The sequence below is a fragment of the Nycticebus coucang genome, chromosome 21 (assembly GCF_027406575.1).
Source record: "Nycticebus coucang isolate mNycCou1 chromosome 21, mNycCou1.pri, whole genome shotgun sequence".
NCBI classification, from domain to species: domain Eukaryota; kingdom Metazoa; phylum Chordata; class Mammalia; order Primates; family Lorisidae; genus Nycticebus; species Nycticebus coucang.
The window spans coordinates 49,972,391-49,993,736 of NC_069800.1; the positions used below are offsets into that span (position 1 = coordinate 49,972,391).

At 43.5% G+C, this 21,346-nt stretch overlaps 1 protein-coding gene across 7 annotated transcripts in view; it reads right to left on the reverse strand.

Annotated features, from left to right (window-relative positions):
• PTPRT (protein tyrosine phosphatase receptor type T) overlaps positions 1-20,581 on the reverse strand; it is a 1,115,914-nt gene extending 1,095,333 nt beyond the window's left edge. For all 7 annotated transcript variants that reach the window (XM_053574016.1, XM_053574013.1, XM_053574015.1 and 4 more), the window contains exon 1: positions 20,165-20,581. In XM_053574016.1, the coding sequence (XP_053429991.1) occupies positions 20,165-20,252 (88 nt within the window). In that variant the 5' untranslated portion in view covers positions 20,253-20,581. The remainder of the gene's footprint in view (positions 1-20,164) is intronic.
• Positions 20,582-21,346: the final 765 nt, after the last annotated feature.

The following is a 21,346-nucleotide window of genomic DNA, read 5'->3' on the forward strand; positions in this document are numbered from 1 at the left end:
ATCCTATGATTCCTCTAATAGGTATATACCCAGAAGACCAAAAATCATAATATAACAAAGATATTTGTACCAGAATGTTTATTGCAGCCCAATTCATAATTGCTAAGTCATGGAAAAAGCCCAAGTGCCCATCGATCCACGAATGGATTAATAAATTGTGGTATATGTACACCATGGAATATGATGCAGCCTTAAAGAAAGATGGAGACTTTACCTCTGTCATGTTTACATGGATGGAGCTGGAACATATTCTTCTTAGTAAAGTATCTCAAGAATGCAAGAAAAAGTATCCAATGTACTCAGACTTACTATGAAACTAATTTATGGCTTTCACATGAAAGCTATAACCCAATTATAACCTAAGAATAGGGGGAAGGGGGAGAGTAGGGGAGGGAGGGGGGAGGATGGGCAGAGGGAGGGTGATTGGTGGGATTACACCTGTGGTGCATCTTACAAGGGTACATGTGAAACTTAGTAAATGTAGAATGTAAATGTCTTAACACAATAACTAAGAAAATGTCAGGAAGTCTATGTTAACTTCAGAGAAGTTTATCTTAGTGTGATGAAAATGTCTCAAACGGTCTATAAAACCAGTGTATGGTGCCCCATGATCGCATTAATGTACACAGCTATGATTTAATAATAAAAAAAAGTACAAACAACTGCCTCTTTCAAGGAGAACCATAACTGATCAGCAGCATGAATTAGGCCTCAACTTAACAGAACAACTTTATGCAAGACTTCAAAAGGGAAATACATATTATTCAATTGCACTGTATAAATCGTCCCCTCTACTGACGTGGCACAGGTTTTATACTTCTCAGGTCACAGCAGAAGATTTTCTTTGCTATGATATTTTAACTTGCTTTGGGCATTCTTGCAAATGGAACACAAGGATTAGATAACTTCAACAACTTTCAAAATAAATGTCATGAAGTTGGATTGAATTTGGCAAAGGTGGGGAGTGTACACACAAATGGTGCACCTTCCATGACAGGAAAACATGAAGTGTTCATTGCACATATACATAAACACAGGCTGTCTCCAAGTTACAAACATCTGTCTTATGTACAACTCACACTTACAGAATGGAAGCTATTACACGTAGCAGGTAAATGGACCTCTTCCAACTTACATACAAATTTAACTTAAGAACCTATCTTGTTCATATCCTGGGGACTGCCTGTATTAACAGATCGAGGTGCTCTAATTTCTTTTCATTGTATCTTGCACCAGCAAAATCTCTGTGCTAAAACCACTATTTTTTTTTAGTCTGTTTTTTTTTTTTTTATTGTTGGGGATTCATTGAGGGTACAATAAGCCAGGTTACACTGATTGCAATTGTTAGGTAAAGTCCGTCTTGCAATCATGTCTTGCCCCCATAAAGGGTGACCACTATTTTAAGCAACAATTTGCAACAAGTTATAAATATTATTAACTATATTTGTGAAAATACAACAGGGTATCATCAGTTTCACAACAAGCCAAAGTTGAATGATGAGGTATTCAGTGTGGATTTGCTGTATCATTTAAAGTGTGTTGGCTATTGCAGGGACAGGTGTTAGCCAAAATGTTATCACTGATAATTAAACTTCACAAAAAACAGAATCATCAGTGCAAATTACTGAAAGAAGCTTTCTATAGGAATGCAGTTTTTCTGTGTGACAGTATATGAAATCAAAACCACTTGAATGTTTCTTTGCAAAGTAAAACTAAGTCTACATATGATGTGTGGCCCAAAAGAAAAAGAAAAAGAAATACAAGCATTCCAAAAACAGCTATCTCTTTTCAAAACACTTCTTTATCAAAAGGAAATTTCAGATGAACAATTTTCCCAGTTGGCAAAGGTCACTGATGAGCAGGATGAAATATTCAAATCATGTGAAGAACATATGGCTGTTACAGGCCTGTTAATTGGAGAATATAATGAAAGGTTCACTGACTTCAAGAATCATGACATCACACTCAAATTAGCATTTCAGCCTCACCTAGTTGATATCACCAAGGCACTTAACTACAGAGTGAATTGACTGAGCTTTCAGTAGATGACATCTTAAAATCATTGTTTGATGCTAAGAAAGATGCAATTGAAAAATGGAAAAACGCCCCAGAATACCCACACCTTTGGCAGCATGCCTGAAAAATGCTTTCTTGCTTTTCGACCACTGATTTTTGCAAATCAACATTCCCCTGCCTAACCCAAATCAAGACACCTTTAAGGCCACAAAGGACTGATATCTATCTGGAGGATCAACTGAAATTGCGGACCAGATTACTGCAACTAAACGTTCAAACACTGTCCAATTTAACTGTAAAATTAATAAATAGTTTTCACTTTTTTTGAAATTATTAAGTACATAGTAGTTAGACTTTTACAAAGTCATGTACATTTTTAAGTGTATCTAATGGAAGTTTCTTGTTTGCTAACAGTTAAATTGATGTGGCTTCCAAGGTTGAAAAGTCTCCTGCCCCTGACCTAGGACCTCACATCTGGCTCCCTGCAGGTCTAGGTACATAGATAATGTCTAAAAGACAACAGCAACGAGGCCACGGGTGTGTTTCATAGAGAGGAAATTCCTATTTAAGAATGATAATCACTTTCACGCTATTCACTATTTTATATGTTACTTCACGTTACACTCACAACCATCTAATAAAACAGGCCCTATTATCCTCATTTTCTGGTAAAGAAATTTAAGGCTCAGAGAAGTGGACTGAGTTTCCCAAGGCCACACAGAGAGTAAGCAGAATGATAAATAAGAAGGATCCAAATCAGTCTCATCTCACAGCCGACTCAGATGGGGACGAAAATGCCTCCAGAGATGGCCTGTGCATTCAAATTACACTATCACTTTCTCCTAATGAAGAGAAGAAGTAAGCTCTAAAATCCACCCATCGAATTAAGATGTATCTCATGGGCCAGGCATGGTGGCTCATGCCTATAAACCTAGCACTTTGGAAGACCAAGGCAGGAGGATCGTTTGAGGACAGGAGGTCAAGATTGCCCGAGCAAAGAGAGACCCGATCTCTACAAAAAATAGAATAATCAGCCAGGAATAATGGCGTACACCTATAGCCCCAGCTACTTAGGAGGCTGAGGCAGGAGGATTGCTTGAGCCCAGGAGTTTGAGGTTGTTGTGAGTTATGATGACATCATGGCACTCTATCTTGGGAGACAGAGCAAGATACTATCTCAAAAAAAATTATCATGGCTCAGCGCCTGTAGCTCAGCAGCTAGGATGCCAGCCACATACACCAGAGCTGGCGGGTTTGAACCCAACCAGGGTCTGCCAAACAACCATGACAACTACAACCAAAAAATAGCCAAGCATTGTGGTGGGCACCTGTAGTCCCAGCTACTTGGAAGGTTGAGGCAAGAGAATCACTTAAGTCCAAGAGTTTGAGGTTGCTGTGAGCTCTGACGACACGGCACTCTACCAAGGGTGACATAGTGAGACTCTGTCTCAAACAAACAAAAAAACAAAAAATCATCACGTGACAAATTCTCCAAAAGGTTACAATATTATTACTACCAATGCTACTATCACTTACCCAGTATTTTACATGCATCATGTCAAAACTTTAAAACCCTCCTGCCTGGCTGGTAGAATTATTCTCATTGTCAGATGAGGAATCTAGGTCCAGAAAGGTTGAGTCTCTATTCTCTTTCCAACATGATGAGTGACCCAAGATAAAATATATTTAAGGGCAAACCATTCTTTTATGATGCAATCAATCTTTACAGTTCAGAAGATTTTTCTGAGTCTTACACAGCTTTGAAGTTAAAACAATGCTGGACTGGAAGTGAGTGAAGCTGGGTTAGAACCAGATATGGTCAGCTAATAGTTGTATGACGTGGAGTACATCATGTAGCCTCACAAAGATTGCATTTCTTTATAACGATGCAACTTCCAAGTGTCTCTAGAAGATCAAATGGGCTAATGCGTACTATTCACACAGGTGCTATGGTCCTGGCACACAGAGAGTGGGCTGAGTATTCTTTACTTCATTAATCATTTTCCTTTTTTAAAAATGAAAACACTGGTTGAGATTTCTGATCGAAAGATTTAAGATAAACCAGATATTATTGTATAAGACAAAACACAGAAAGATTAAAATCACTGACATGATCCTAGAAATCGCTGGATCCCCCCTTATTCCATGAGCACAAACTATAAGTAGGGATTGTGCAAGGAAGGGGGAGGTCAGGAGTGAACAGAACATATGAAGCATAAATTCTAATAAAAAGAAAAAAGAGTCAGGAAATAAATACAGAGTAAATAATAAGGCCATTTCAGAGAGTCAAGTTTTATGGCTGGAGAGAGCAAAGCTATCCCTCATTTGGCAGAGAGGAAAACTGACCTCCAGACCAGAAAGGAGACTTTTAATTGGCTCCACACAGGATTACCAGTGCATTTCTGTTCTCTAGACTAGTAAGTCTCAAATTTTCACATCCACCAGAATCACCTGAGTGGGTTCTGAAAACACAAATTAATGGGTCCCATCCTTCGAGTTTCTGATTTAGTAGATCTAGGGTAAGGCCCAAACATTTGTCTTAGGGACCTCTGGGGCTCCAGAAAGCACAACATTTTAGGAAAACACTTTTTAGCTGGACGTGGTTAATTGTGTTCATTTAATCCACAGAATAGCCACTGGTGGATTTGAGACCAGTGATTATTGCTACAGTTTTACAAATGAGAAGTCGAGGCACAAGCCATCAGAGGAGACAGCCTTTGAATTTGCAGGAGGCATCAGGTATTGAATGTCACAGATTTTGCTACAAGAATCTTTGATTCAAAATATAACGGCCTGAACAATTTTATCTCTCATTTTCCAAAGGCACCAAATACCTCCCCACTGAATTTTTCTTTGTGTTCCTTAAAATAAAGAACTATGTCTAGCCAAAAAGTGTTTTCCTAGAATTCTGTATTTGCCAAAGACCCAGAGGTCCAAAGATCATAGTCTGGGATGAATCCTGGTGCACAGTGCCTGCAGCTGCTGGGCCCCTGGTAGAGAACGGTGGCAGCCATATCTAGGGGTTCCACCTCTGCTCCAGGACAGGCGAGGGCCTCCCCTTGAATTACCCTCCTGTAAAACTAGGATAGTTGAGAGTCATTTATGGGGAAAATGGGGCCTCTTTCCTGGAAAGATGACCCCTGTCCTCCATACATCTTATTGCCATCAAAATCCTCTAACATTCAACATCAATGGTGGATAAGAACTTGGACTCTAAAATGAGATGACCACAGTGTGACTGTGACCAAGCCCTCAGACCTCCATGAAACCAATTCTCTTATATGATACATGCGATGGCTGTGTCTGCCTCGTGGGATTGTTAAGAATGAGATGAAGTCTTAGAATTCTCCCAAAGCTGTCATTGAAAACTGTGAAGAAAGGCTTTCCACCAGGAATTTCAAATGGGACCTAATTTTCTCCCTAAGTATGAATTTAGCACAGCAGGTGGCACAAAGTAAGCCAGAGAGAAAGAGCATAAACTTGCAGGGGTGTCTAACCTTTTTTTTTTTTTCTGCCCAATAGTAAAAGAGCTGTTGTCTTGGGCCACACGTTAAATACACAAACACCAATAAAAGCTGATGAGCAAAATAAAAAAAGAAAGAAAGAAAGAAAGGTCCATGCATACTTGTCATGATATCCAACATTCCAGATAAGCAAAACAGCCCCCTCAAATAATAAGCCTGTGGACTGCACGTTGGATAACTCTAGATAAAGTGATGGCTAAGAACATAGGTTCAGCCTCAAATTTCTTGGGTTCAAGGATTGGCTTGAACCCACTCACTAGCTGAATGATCTCAGGCTCACCACTTGGCCACTGTGTTCCTCAGTGTTGATTGTAGTTGCACCCACATCATAAGACTGTTATGAAAACTCAATGAGTAACAATCAGTAACACCCTTGAAAAGTATCTGTATGCAGCCTTAAAGAAAGATGGAGACTTTGTCTCTTTCATGTTTACATGGATGGAGCTGGAACATATTCTTCTGAGCAAAGTATCTCAGGAATGGAAGAAAAAGTATCCAATGTACTCAGCCCTACTATGAAGCTAAATTATAGCTTTCACATAAAGGCTATAACCCAACTATAGCACAAGACTCTGGGGAAAGGGCCAAGGAAGGGGAAGGGGGGGTTACGGTGGAGCGAGGGTAATGGGTGGGGCCACACCTACGGTGCATCTTAGAAATGCAGGGAAACTTACTAAAGGCAGAATACAAATGTCTACATACAATAACTAAGAAAATGCCATGAAGGCTACGTTGAACAGTTGGATGAGAATATTTCAGATTGTATATGAAACCAGCACATTGTACCCCTTGATTGCACTAATGTACACAGCTATGATTTAACAATAAAAAAAAAAGAAAAGTATCTGGCTGAGTCTACATATTTGAAATACGTAATAGCATTCATGTTCCCCATTTGGTGGTCATTTCCCCGCCTGTCTTACATCCCCTGATGTTCAATGTGGATCCTTTGTGTGCTGTGGACATAGCAGGGAGCACCTGTGATTTCTGTAGCTTTTGAATCTGGTCCCTGATATTATCCCTTTATCATCCATCATTTCTACAAAATGATTTGTCATCGTATTTTCCGCTTTCCATTCCAACACAAGCCAAAAGCTTTTCTCCTCTGTATATATTCTTTGGGGTTTCGAAGCCTTCATCCCAGGAGAGTGAAAATCTCTGTTGTTGTATTCGAATCTGGACTATTCTAATTGAGGTGCTGTTTGAAATGAACCGTCCTGGGAACGGATTGCTTCCTCGCCCTAACCTGCAGATCTCACAACTTACTCCTTCAGAACGAACACACTAAGGGTGGTATCAAATAGCAAAAATGATCAATTGGGAAAAGACAGATTCTTAATTTATGTAACATTTATCGAAGATCTCAAGAAAAATACATATAAAAATCCTACAGTCAGAGACACAGAATTCTTAACCCTTAAGAAATGTAGAAATTATCAGGTCATTTCACAGATGAGAAACTGCCCAAGTTCACAGCAACTCTGAACATTGAAAAGCTTGTGCAAGACTGTTGCTTCATGTCAAATGGGTCGTTCTGAGGCCTTAAGCAAATCCAGGGCTCTGGGCTGTCCCTGGGAAGAATCTCCGTCGTTTCTCTGGAGGGTAAAGACGTCTCTTCCGGGAGAGAGCAGGTGTGAAAAGAGGATAGAACAGAGGTCCAATGAGGGCTCCTCCCCCGGGGCCCCAAGACTCCGGGTCAGTTGTCCCCCTGTGTCTGTGACACACACATTTCTCTCCTTCCTTTCTGCTAACCAGATGCAGGGGTGTCATAAGTCCCCGAAGAGATCCTCATTCCAGACTCTGAAATCAGGCTTTCTACATGGAAAATAAAATCTAAATTTCTTTTGAAAGGTGATTGAAGGAAATAGTACATAATGTTTAAAAATCCCTACCATTTATACCTTGCTAACAAATCTAAAACTCCAAAGGTATCATGTTTTAAGGGAATAATTTAAATGCAGAAGTATTACAACGAGATATGCAATTAACACCTATGTTCTTCTCCATCAAGAATTACCAACTAATTTTAACAAATTTTCTTACAGTCTATTCCCCTTGTCAAAAGAAATAGGATATTGCAGACAAAGCCAAAATGCCCTTTTAGCCGCCAACCTTGTGTCATTTCTGCGGCACCTCTTCCAGAAGGGTGTAGCCTTTCATTCTACTTTTTATACTGATATAAACATAAAAGTTTGATTATCAATATATGTCTGATTGTTATATCCATTAAATTGGCTCTGTTTTCTTCCCACAAAAGACTGAGTGGACTTGCAGATGTTGAGTTTGGGTCATGAACCACAAGAGTCTGATATTTATAAATAGTCTTTACATAGATGCTTAGATAATTGGCATAAAAATCATCCAAGATGCTAATATAAAAGGGAAGTAGCACATAGAAGCTTCTTGTACATAGAAGCCAGACTCTGCCAGTATTGAAGATGTCACTGGCAAGTAGGGATCACACGAGCAAACCACAAGTCCAGAAAAGGCCAGGACAAGAAGTGGCACCATGTCTTTCAACCTTTTTTATCTCATGGCACACTTGAACCTATAATTAAACCTCCCAAGCACACTTAAATTAGGTTAATCAAAAAAAGGAATAAAAAAAAGAATATATTTACTGTGCTTTCTTTGAACTTCTTTTGAAAATAACTTAATGATCCTTAAAACTTTTCACATCACACCTAAGATCCTCTCGTGACACTCCTGTGTGCTGTGGCACACCCGTTGAAAATCACTGACATAGTGCATCTGCTTCTACCCTGTGCACTTACTTATTGTATCTTTGGATAAATAAATAAAAAACTAATAAGTTTGGGAGCACACACTAGGTGTCTTCCAGATAATCTGGAACCCATCTACAACTACGTCATTGGTCAGAAGTGGGACAGGCATGAAGGGCCCACCACAATGGCCAGAGTTTGGACAGGGGTCAGAATACCCAAGTATTAACAGGAAGGAGTAAGTTAAACTGGCCTAAAACATACGAATGTTTATGGGAGGAGCCGTGTCTAGTGGAATTCATCCACTGTTCCTTTCCCCTTCACCACCTGGACCTAATATACAGGGGATCCGTAAGGTTTGTGTACAATTTAAAAACAGTTCTGACTTTGTCAGTATACGTGATAGAAAGAAGCTATAAAAAGGATTAGAAAGAAGAAACTCGCATTTTTTTATTGTTCTTGTTCATTTTCAACATGTCCACCATCATTACTAATACAAAGTGTAAAACCATTCTGTAGTTCTCGGAAAACATTTTCAAGTTGTTTTTCAGTAATACCAGCAATCCCATCAGTTATCCTAGCATACAAGTCTTCTAAAGATCAAGGTTTGGAAAAAAAATAATAAATAAATAAAAATAAAAAAATAAGATCAAGGTTTGGTTGAATAACTGTTAGTTTTCACATGTCCCCATAAAAAGTCCAGTGGACTCAAATCACACAGACTTACAAAGTTATAATTATTTTAAATTGCACTCAAAGACACCCTGTATAATAAAAGATGGCTAAGTCAAAGGCAATAAGCCCCAGGGAAAATTTCTGGGATTTTGTGTGTGAACCAAAACAGTGGCTAAGGCTAAGGAATCTCCAAAAGAACTGAAACCCCCAAAGGAGGAAATGTCTGATATTGGAACCAAAAAATCTGTGAATCACAAAAGGATGCTCCTGAATTAGACATCTGAAAAGGTTACCTGGGACGGGGGACATACCAAACACCCCCACGCCCCAGGTGGAAGAGGTGGCTGACAAATTCCCAGGGACAAATCCTAAGTGTTGGAGGTAAGAGAAAATAGGGGTGCAGCTGAGAAACTCTTCAATGCTCACTATGCCAACGCTCAGGTAGAAATAACAGCAATATGGAGACTATTCACAAAAGAAATTAAAATAGATGCCAAATATTTTACATGTAAGAAGAAGTAAGGAAAAGAACGATAAGAAATAGACTTCGTCACCCTTCACCAAAAACGTGACCAAGAAGGAACCTGGTGTCAAGTTACAGTTTGAAACTAGGAAATTCTAATTCAAACTATGTGCACACTTTTTATAGGTATCAGTGATCTTGAAATGCTGATATTTGCTTGAATTAATGGTACTCTTCCACTGAAAATGATGTCCAGAGGGTCAAGTCCCAGAAATTCTTGAAAATTTAAAGTTTAAAAGACTCAATTGAGATGGAAAATCCACATTAATAAGTATGCCCCCAAAAAAGCTTTTTAAGTTCTGTTGAACCAAGGGTGCTATGATAGCTGGATCCAGTTAAGGTGTGTGCAAAATGCTGAGCATCTCAATAGTTGAGAAATGCAAGGTTCTTCTCTTCCAGTAGGTTCCACAGGTTCTTTTTTTTTTTTTTTTTTTTTTTTTTAATTTTTTTATTAAATCATAAGTGTATACAATGATATGATTATGGGGCATCATACACTCACTTCATAAACCATTTGACACATTTTTATCCCAGTGGTTAACATAGCCTTTCCGGCGTTATCTCAGTTACTGTGCCAAAACATTTATATTCTACATTTACCAAGTTTCGCAAATACCCCTGTAATATGCACCACAGGTGTGATCCCACCGATTCCCCTCCCTCTACCCACCCCCCCCTTTCCCACTTCCCCCTATTGTTAAGTTGTAGTTGGGTTATAGCTTTCATGTGAGAGTCCCAAATTAGTTTCATAGTAGGGCTGTGTACATTGGATATTTTTTCTTCCATTCTTGGGATACTTTACTAAGAAGAATATGTTCCAGCTCCATCCATGTAAACATGAAAGAGGTAAAGTCTCCATCTTTCTTTAAGGCTGCATAGTATTCCATGGTATACATATACCACAATTTATTAATCCATTCGTGGATCGATGGGCACTTCGGCTTTTTCCATGACTTAGCAATTATGAATTGGGCTGCAATAAACATTCTGGTACAAATATCTTTGTTATGTTGTGATTTTTGGTCTTCTGGGTATATGCCCAGCAGAGGAATTACAGGATTGAATGGCAGATCTATTTTTAGATCTCTGAGTGTTAATAAAACTAATTAAAACAGCCTCAAGACAATTCAACTAAGGCATTAGAGAGGTGGCCTCTGCTTTGCTCCAGACAATTTTGTTGAGGGGAAGATAACCATCCTGAACTGAAGCCAGCTGAGGTACAGGGCGGAAGCTGGCGATGTGCCCAGTTTCTTTAAGGCTAGAAGCTTTGGGAAAATAACTGATTATTCCTCCCACCCTGAGTTTAGACAATTTAGATTGGCTTAAAGTCGTGGTTTCTGAGCTGAAAACCACTCCTCAAATGCCATTATATCTGCTTTCTATAACACAAGGTGAAAAAATATGCAAAAGGTTAAGAGATGATATATGGATAGTATTAAGCAGAGGAAAGATTCACCACAGAAAAGAAAAATTTAACAGTTAAAACATCCAGAGCTTGGACCTAGAAATAGGAGGAGTCCTGGAGCCAGAATGGCTTTGAACTCAAGGCTGGTACAGCAGAGCAAAACAAGGCTCTTGACCCAGGCCTGTTACATACAGTTGTGTGGGTTCTGCACAACCTCGTGTAGCAGCCCTCACCTAGAAACTTAGGAACATCACGCTGCCACCTCAAAGACACCATGAGGGGTACCTGGTGCCCAGACTTGCTCAGCTAGACTTAGCAGGGCTGAAAGAACATCTAATAAATAAGAAACTGCCCCCAAAAATCAAGCCCCTGCACGTGGAGGCCAGGGAGAAACTTCCCCAAGGCAGATGAAGGGCCAACTCAAGCTGTCTTAGAATACTCCTTCTCAAGATCATCTTGTCGAAATGACTCCAAATGGCCTGGGGCTAGAACAATCATAAATTGGAGACTCTCCTGCCTAAATACAGATGCTGCTAAAACAAAGACAGTGGGGACCTTTGGAACCCCCACGACCTCTAAGCAAACAGTTAATCTGTGAAACCTGGCAAATTTTTAGAGCGCATCCCCACCAGAATGTCCTATGTCTGGTCAGCCCATTTGGATTTGGGCAAAAATCCAAAACCTTCACTAGATGATCTCACGGAGCCCCAAACACTGTTACCTGAAATAACAATATTGTGACTGTGTTTCTCCCGTGATGACTGTAATACTGCCATGAAATTAAAACTAAGAGTTAGGGCTTAAACAGATTTCAAGACATATAATAATGTGTATATTTATATTAAACCCTATAAACCCTTACTACACATTCTGTTAGTTTTATGTGGCAGTTTCAAAACAACTTCTAAAAATGGGTCAGAAAGGTCTAACATTAAGTACTAATTTTAAACACTGGGATATCTAAATGTAATAAAAATATTAAATTTCAGCTAAATTATATCAGCCCTAATCTTTTGGTGTTTCATTTTTTATAAATTGGTTCTTCTGGAACCTACATACCAGTGTAAAAGTTTTAGTCTTCCAAAAACACCATAGTACTTCACCTTATAGGGATAAGGTTGAAAAGTTATGTGATTAATTAATTTTTACTTTTTTATCTAAGAGACAGGTTCTTGCTCTGTTCCCCGGGTTACAGTGCTCTGATTAACTTTAAAAAATTTTAGACTAATTCATTTCTGAAACAACAAATCTCTCTATTAAAAAGACTTGAGACCTGGCGCCTGTGGCTCAGTGAGTAGGGCGCTGGCCTTGTATGCCAAGGGTGGCGGTTCGGACCCAGCCCTGGCCAAACTACAACAGAAAAATAACTGGGCGTTGTGGTGGGCGCCTGTAATCCCAGCTACTCGGGAGGCTGAGGCAAGAGAATCGCGTAAACCCAAGAATTAGAGGTTGCTGTGAGCCGTGTGAGGCCACAGCACTCTACCGAGGGCCATAAAGTGAGACCCTGTCTCTACAAAAAAAAAAAAGACTTGAGAGCAGTGATTCTCAACCTTCCTAATGCCGTGGTCCTTTAATATAGTTCCTGTGGGTCGCGACCCACAGGTTGAGAACCACTGCTTCAGAGAATGAAAGGTTGACACTGAACTAACACTAGCATCTCCCCCCAAAAAATAATAAAAAGAATTGTAAGATTCGAACACACTTCAAAGGCATATTTGCATTTTCCTACACAGATTCTCCATACCTGTCTATTTTTTAAGTTTCCTGTGCTGGGAAGCTCCTGAAATGCCTCCCAATGATCCCATCTTCCTAGTACACATGGCTGTGATAGTATATTGTATGTGTCAACTTGACTGGGCTAAGAGATGCCCAGATAGCTGGTAAAATACTATTGCTCGGTGTGCCTGTGAGGGTATTTCTGGAAGAGACCAGCATTTGAATTGGTGAACTAAGAACAGATGGCCCCCCCAGCACAAATGGCATTATCTGATCCACTGAGGGCCTGAATTGAACAAAACAAAAGAATAAGGAAGAAGTCACCCTCTCCTGTGTGCTGGGATGTCCATCAACTCCTGCTCTCAGACTTCAGCACTCCTGGTTGTCAGGCTGTCAGACTCAGGTCAGGGCAAACACCATCAGCCTCCCCAAGTCTCAGGCCTTTGGGATAACATCATCAACTTTCCTGGGTCTCCAGCTTGCAAACTGTGGGAATTCTCAGCTTCTATAACTTCATCAGCCAAGTCCCATAATAAACCTCCTCATACATTCACATATAGGTAATACATGTGCCTCATTGTGTATCCTAATATATATCTTATTGGTTCTGTTCCTCTGAAAAACCCTGACTGATACAACTCCCTTGTGTGATTTCCTCCCCTTGAGCATGACTGGCCTTTGTGACTTGCCTCTGACAAACAGAATGTGAAAGAAGTTATGAAATGTCACTTCCAAAATTAGACTGCAAAGACGATAGCCTCCATCTTGCTCACTCTCTCTGTAGCCTTCTCATTTGCTCACTCTGACAAACCCACTGCCATGTTGTGAGCTGCCCAAGGGAGAGGCCCATGTGGCAAGGAACCAAGAGCGGCCTCTGGCTATGAGGGACACTGACTGTCAAGTCAAGAGCCTGCTAGTAACTGTATCCGGCCAACAGCCACGTGAGTGAGCTTGGGAGCAGATCTTCCCCCACTGGAGCCGAGTTCACTGCAGCCCCAGCTGACACGTGGATTGCAGCCCGTGAGGGGCCCCAAGCCAGAGGACCCAGCCCAGCCACACCAGATTCTTGACCCAAAGAAATGGTGAGATAATCAAGCCATGAACTTTTGGTGGAGCAACCTATTACACAGCAATAGACAATTAACATGGTCCCCTTAGAGTGAGACTGCGATTATTGTTTTTCTTTTTTTTTTTTAGTAAATCTTAGCTAAGTACAATAATGCATTTATGGGGTACAATGTGCTGCTTTTATACACAATTTGAAATACTTACAACAAACTTTGGCGCACTTTCTTAATTATTGTTTTAAGACATTTGTTTTTATTTTTCTTTTCAGAAAGCTGTCACCCAAGAAACAGTGAAGGGACCTGTCACTGGACCCATGCACTTAGAGGCCATTGCTTAGAAAACAAAAAAGACATAGTGACATCAACTTTTAGGCTATACGACAAGTAGTGCCATTTCCTGGGTCCCCGTTTTGCCAGAACCAAGCTTGACAAGGTACAGGAACTATCTCCAGCTGTTCCTGCACTGAGGCATTGCATTCCCACTTTACAGATGCAAAAAGGAAGGCTCCGAACAATAAAGTAACTTACCAAGGTCTCATCCCAAGTACACTGGGGAGCTGGGATTTACACTGCAGTCTGACTACACGAAGGCCCACAATATTTCACAAAATTTCATCTATTGTAAGTAACTTATAGAGTTACACAAACATCACCATCTTCCAGTTTTCAAGTTCTTTCATGCCTGCTTCCCACACCCAGCCCGGGGAAACCATTAGGCTGTGGATTTCTCACATGACCTTTGGTCTTGCATCCAGCTTCTTCCACTTAGCATCATGGTTCTGAGTTCACCTGCTGTTGCATACACCACTCCTTTTTATTCCTAGTAGTACTCAGTTGGATCGAGTCACCAGTTGACAGACATTTGGATTGTTCTCGGGTTTGGGCTACTATGAATGACGCTGCTATGAACATTCGTGTTCCTGTCTTTCTTTTTTTTTTTTTTATTAAATCATAGCTTTGTACATTAATGTGATCATGGGGCACCATACACTGGTTTCATAGACCGTTTGACACATTTTCATCACACTGGTTAACATAGCCTTCCTGGCATTTTCTTAGTTACTGTGCTAAGACATTGACATTCCACATTTACTAAGTTTCACATGTACCCTTGTAAGATGCACCGCAGGTGTAATCCCACCAATCCTCCGCCCTCAGCCCACCTCCCCCCTCCCTCCCCTCCCTTTCCCCCTTCCCCCTATTCTTAGGTTGTAACTAGGTTATAGCTTTCGTGTGAAAGCCATAAATTAGTTTCATAACAGGGCTGAGTACATTGGATACTTTTTCTTCCATTCTTGAAATACTTTACTATGAAGAATATTAATACATTCCATTTGGAAAGATGTTTGGAGAACAGTTAGAGATCTAAAAATAGATCTGCCATTCAATCCTATAATTCCTCTTCTAGGCATATACCCAGCGGATCAAAAATCACATCATAACAAAGATATTTGTACCAGAATGTTTATTGCAGCCCAATTCATAATTGCTAAGTCATGGAAAAAGCCCACGTGCCCATCGATCCACGAATGGATTAATAAACTGTGGTATATGTACACCACGGAATATTATGCAGCCTTAAAGAAAGATGGAGACTTTACCTCTTTCATGTTTACATGGATGGAGTGTGTTCCTGTCTTTCTATGGACATATGCTTTTATTTCTGTTGGGTAGATTCCTAAAAGTGGAATTGCTGGATTTTATGGCAACTGTATGTGTCACTTTTTAAAGAAACTACCAAATTGTTTACCAAAGTGGCTTCACCATTTTTATGCCCTCCAGCATCAAATAAAAATGTTAAGCTGAATAGTCAAGAAATGTGAGAGAGTCTGCATCTATTTCACTCGCGCGTCGGTAGATGTGTTTGTGTGTCAGACGTACTTCAGCAACCTGGCTTCAGCAGGAAAGACATTAAGTTGGCATCACTGCGGGCCCACTTCGGGGTATAGTGACTCAACAGGCTGATGGTGGATCCAACGGGGCTTCTGAACAGCCCTTCCCAGTGGATATAGCTCACCTTGGGGGAGAAAGCAGGCCCCCGTGCTCACCCTACCTCACTGCCGCCTCAGCTTCTCCCCATTCTCCTTCATTGACACACCTCCTTTTCCACCATTGACCTCCAGTTGGTCCCCTGAGAATCTATGTTTACAATCCCCATTGGGTCCCTCTGTATCCTGCTGAGTAACTGCAACTCTTACCAATAGACGAGAAATAAATGGCATCATTGTGCCCATGTGTCCCTGTCACAGGCAGGTGAAAGTATCAAAGGAAACCACATCAAATGCTCGAGTCCATGACCTCAAACAGTCACCCTGGTTCAACTGGACACACAATACAGATCGCCACTTCTCTCTCCAGCCTCATCATATTGTTATGAATCTATTAAAAATCAGTGGCTTTCTTCTTCTCCAAACCAATCTGAGCCCACTTTGTAAGATTCCATGAGACACTCTAACTGCTTGTTGCCCTCTGTGCCCAATGCTGCAATGCATTTGCAAATGCTATGATACCTGTCGGACATGGTTTGTTTTCAATAATCGCATTGCTTTTATATTCATTAACCACATCCCCCTGTTTTCTTAGTCTTTGCTTGTTCATTGAGCGCCTTCCGCCACTGCCCCCAGAGTGCCATGCACTTGATCTAAGTTAGGGAAGAGTAGAGCACAGAGCCCAAAGGCAAGAAGATTTCACAAACATGGGAGAGGGGTAGGCAGGGAATGAAGATGCATCCAGACACTGTCCTGCTACAACAGGTAACCAGATGTGTTTTTTAATCAGTTCTAAGTCAGAAGGTAAAATGTGCTCAGAAGGAAACACTTCCTACCTAAGCTCTGAAGAGCCAAATTTACTACTCATCTATTAGAAAATTTCACTTGAAATCTGTTCCAAAAAGCAGTTGCAGAGAATCAAGCCCCCCAAAAGAAGAAAGACTAAAAGTCATCACCAAAAGCCAGCCTCGTCATTGCCAATTCATGACTTCACTTAACATCAAGGCCCCCTGCCTTGGTCTAGTGTACATACACGAGGGCCAAAGTGGGTAAGGAACAAGGCTCCTTCTTTTATTTTTTGCAGTTTTGGCCAGGGCTGGGTTTGAACCCGCCACCTCCGGCATATGGGGCTGGCACCCTACTCCTTTGAGCCACAGGCACCACCCTAGGCTCCCCCTTTGAACAAAGTGCCTGCTAGGCTCCCAGCAGTCCTCCCTTCACTCTGCACACATCATCTTATTTAATCTTCGCAACCCCAGAGAGGCAGCTATAATGCTCCTCACTTTACAGAAAGGAAGCTGAAAATCCGAGAAGGCAGATGACTTGCCCAAGCTAACGTAGCTTAGAAGCAGCAGGACTCAGTCTCTAAAGCTCATACTTGTTTCTCTAAACCAGGCTGCCTCCTGAGTCAAATTCCCCTGCCCCTCACCATATTTGCCACCAGACTCTCCCATCTCTTCATAATCATCAATAAATATTTATCAAGGACCACCGCCTACACGGCATTGCTCTCGTTTCCACAGCAACACACTGTCGGAGAGTCATGGGAGTATCCCGTGCTCGAAAGAACGATGCTGTAATGTCCTCTGATCATGGCTCTGAAAGGCCACAGTTACACTACTCCAGGGAACATGGTCTCAGCTGGTAGCCTGGAGCCTACAGGAGCTGCGCTGAGGACGAGCAAGAAGAAACTGAGTAGAAAGACAGTGGTGGGTCGGAACCCCCGAAGACAGTCTGCTTTCACTATGTGTTTGCAATTGTTGCTGGAACAGAATCCAAGCCAGCTTTGCACATTAATTGTTCTTTTATTAGGAAACAAATCAAGCAATCCGTGACAAAGAGTAAAATTCGACTATACTGCTAACAGTTCCCCAGAGATATGAGGCAGTGATTATCGAGTTAAATGACTTCATTGCTAACAATTGCAATCTCTAGTCAGTCCCCTATAAGATCCATTTTTGCTCTCAACATATGGATTCCAAAACCCACTAATAAATGGACTTACTATGCCCTTACCCATATTACTACCTTCCTCTTCCCCTATCCCAAATCCTGTTTGGTCAAGCTGCTAACAGGCTGTTTTTAAATCTCCTTTTATTCTCATTCCTTATAAAATTTGTCATGGCTGACAAAACACATCTTAGAATAAGGAAAAAGGAAATGGCCTTTTGATCACAAGCTTCTACCCCTGACTTTAGGAGAAAACGTTACCCCAACTATGTTACAGATGTAACCTTCCAAACTGAAATTGTTCTTGACACTGGGAATTTTCAGGCAAAAGAATGGGGAAAACACACTGCTTAGTTTTAAAATGTATATACCCAAAGTTGCCAAAAGTTTTAAATATTTTAAAGGCAATCAAGCTATTGTTAAATTTATACTACATTTAGGTTCCAATAGTTTTTGCCTTTAGGAATAAAATAAGAAGATAAGTTCATTTTTAAAAACCAATGTTTGTAGTATTCCTGCTTCTACAAATACAGATGTTCATGAGGAAACCAGGAAAAAAATAATCTAATGTAAATGGTCTAGTGAGCATTAAACCAGAGAGGGGAGAATCAAGATATACAGAAAAATCCCCATTTCTACAAACTAGTGAGGCTGAGACTGCACCAAATCTCCAACACAAACTCATCCCACTCGTTTAAGGAGCCCCCTGAACGAACACAGCCCGTTTCTAAATATACGATAAAGTAGGTTTACAAAAGCCACCCAGCTCAGGTGGAAACCAAAAGAAACACATAGATTTCTTCCCAAACTGCACTCCCGGAATTGCTTTTCTTTCCCATGTGTTCCAAAGAGCAAACAAAGAAAAGGTGCTTGCTCCTCACACTTCTTTAAATGTTTTAACAAAAGGCTGCTGAATAAACGCATTATTCATTTAAAAATTGAAAAGTTCTATTCCTGATATGAAAGCAACCAGATTGGCATTTTAATAGTTGTGGGCGAGCGCCACCTGGCGGGAGCATCTGGAACGGGCGTGCGTTCCGCACTGGACAGCTTCCAGAGCCGCCACGGATTTTACCGCTTGCTACCCAAGGACGCTTGGAGAGACCTGTTTTTGCCCCGGGAACGTGAGTACTATTAATGTGTGGACGATCGATCAGGGATTAAGGATATAAAATCTAAGTCACGAATCATGCCCGAGTTCCCGGGACTGACTTGACCATCGTCCCTCCCTCACCTAACGCAGACCCAAAAATAAGGAAAACAAGAGCTATGCACCATCTTTAGAACGGTGTCGTAGCAGCACCTCTGCTCTCACTTGCTAATCCAACCTTTCGGCTTCACACACCTCAAAAAGAGTGTCTTCGTCGCCCAACTTCCCAGCCAGCTAAACAGGGTGTCCCTTCACGAAAGTCTCATATTCCATTTCCATTTTGGTATCAAGCCTTTCCAATGGAACGTCACTCCAGCGCTTCTTTACCTCTGAAGCAGCCTGTTTGCAGACGTTACACTCTGTTCTTTTTCTCTTTCTTTTGGCAGATAATATACCGACGCTGTTGTGGCTTAGCCACCCAAAAGGAGCCTAATCCTAACTTCCACTTGCTGATTTCAGCCTGTCCCTGCGATCCCAGCAACCTCAGCTTGGTACGGTTATACCAAAGCTATTCCATGCTAAGAAACTGGAAGGGGATTTTGAACTTGGAGGGGCACCTGCGTCCTCCCTTCTCCGCTCCCTCCACCTCCCGCTCTGGAGGGCTCTGGGCTGGAAGCTGTCTGCAGGCAGGCACGGTAATGTGCTGGGCCCCGGGACCACGGTGCTCTCCCGCACACGCCAACTGACTACCAGGGGCATGCCAGGGCAAACCCCCACTTTGGGAACACTCTTGCTCACCTCCTGCTATGCTCATACCCAAACCTAAGCCCCCAAACTTTTCCGGAGCAGACACGCTCACGGGTCAAAGTCCCTCCATGGGAAGGGCCTTAACATGAGCACCCAGTTACTCTGGATAAAAGCCCCGGGGAACCGATGTCTCAGTTATTGACAAAAACAACACCACGGTGCCTTCAGCGACTTGCTTAGGGGTGCAGGCTGGTCAGAGCAAGTCTGGAGCTCTCTCTATCTTCGAGGAGAAAAGAAAAGCCACCGCCCTGGCAGCTTCGGCCTGCTGGGGACCTGTCCTCCCCACTTAACGTGCGCGCTGTCCAAGGAGCTGCTAGGGAGAGAACGCTCCACCCTGGGCGTCGACGCCGCTCATCTCGCCGCCCCAAATACTCAAGTGACAGATTCCGACAAGTGGGAGTTTGCAAGTGGAAATATTCGCAACAACGGCGGAAAGTTACTCCAGCCCCGGGGGCCGGCAGGAAAGTAAAGCGGGGAACTTCGCCAAACGCGGGACGCCAAGGGACGCCAGGGGCCGGGCACGCTGGCCGGGGCGCGCCTGGACACGGCTGCCCGCTCTGGCCATCGGAACCCGCGCCCCCCATGAGCCCGCGCAACTTTCTCCGAGGGCCCCGCGGCGGGGGCCCGAGCGCACCCGGAAAGGAGCAGGAAGCCCCGGGGATCCCGGCGGGCGCACTCACCTGCAGCGCTCTGCGCCCGGGCGCCGGGCAGCGGCAGCAGCTGCAGCCGCAGAAGCAGGCTGAGGGCTAGGGCGGCGAGGCTCGCCATCCGGACGGCGGAGGGCGGGTCAGCCCCTTCCCGCGGGGGCCGGGGCCGGGACTGGGGCGGGCGCCGGGCGGCCCCGCATCGCCCGCGCGGCGGCTGGCTGTGCGCGCTGCTGGGCGCCCCAGCTGGCTCGGCTCGGGCTTCGGAAGAGCCGGCGCCGCTGCGCTCTGAGCCGAGGCGCGGCGCGAACTGAGGCAGGAGGCTGGGCGGGGGCGGGACGCGGGGGGCGGGTGGCGGTGTCCCCAGAGTCCTAACGCCGCCGCCGCCGCCCGCTCGCCCGGGCGCTCCGCCTCGGCCGCGCACACACCCTCGCGCGCACGCCCGCGCCTGGCACACGCCCGCGGCTGGCACACGCGGGCTCCCCCGCGCACCCTCTCCGGGGCTGGCCGGCTCAGGCCGCTCGCACAGTCACGCGCGTACGCACATCACCCCCGCAACCGCACTGCCGCCAAGGTCTTCGCCACTTCGCCCCGCACCAAGCCAAGCATCCAAGAGTCGTCTGCCCTGCGGGGGCGCAGGTATGGGGGCGGGGGAGGGGAGGAGGGAGAGGAGAGGGAGCAGCTGTTTGAACTCTGGGTGGAGAACAGGTGACTGGGGTCACCGTGGAGGGAGCAGAAGGGAGGGGTAGCCGCCTCAACTCTGGATAAGGGGCCAGGTGACTTGCATAGCGGGAGCGAGGGGGCGGCATCTGCCCAAAGCTGGGGGGGGGGGGCTGCCGGCCGGGGTCTCGGGCACACCCTGAGATGAGAATTTCATCTACGAGTGTACACACACACAGACCCACACACTCACGCACACGCGCACCTCACACTCTCACACTCGTCTGGGCACATCGCTGTCCGCACCGCAATCACCCTCCCAATCAGCTGCCAGCCCCCCTTGTTCACCCCCATCTCTCCCTGGCCCCCACCCCCACGCGGACAGGGCCACGGACGAAGCTTGAGACAGAGCTGCCTCTCTCTGGCCGCCTTCCCCTTCCTTTTCTAGGAAGACAGAACCATGTAGCTTTTTCCTTTTTTTTCCCCCGATCTGAACAAAGACCTGGTTGGGGCTGAAAGCCTAAAACCGCAGATTAGAGTCCCTCACAGCCCACAGGC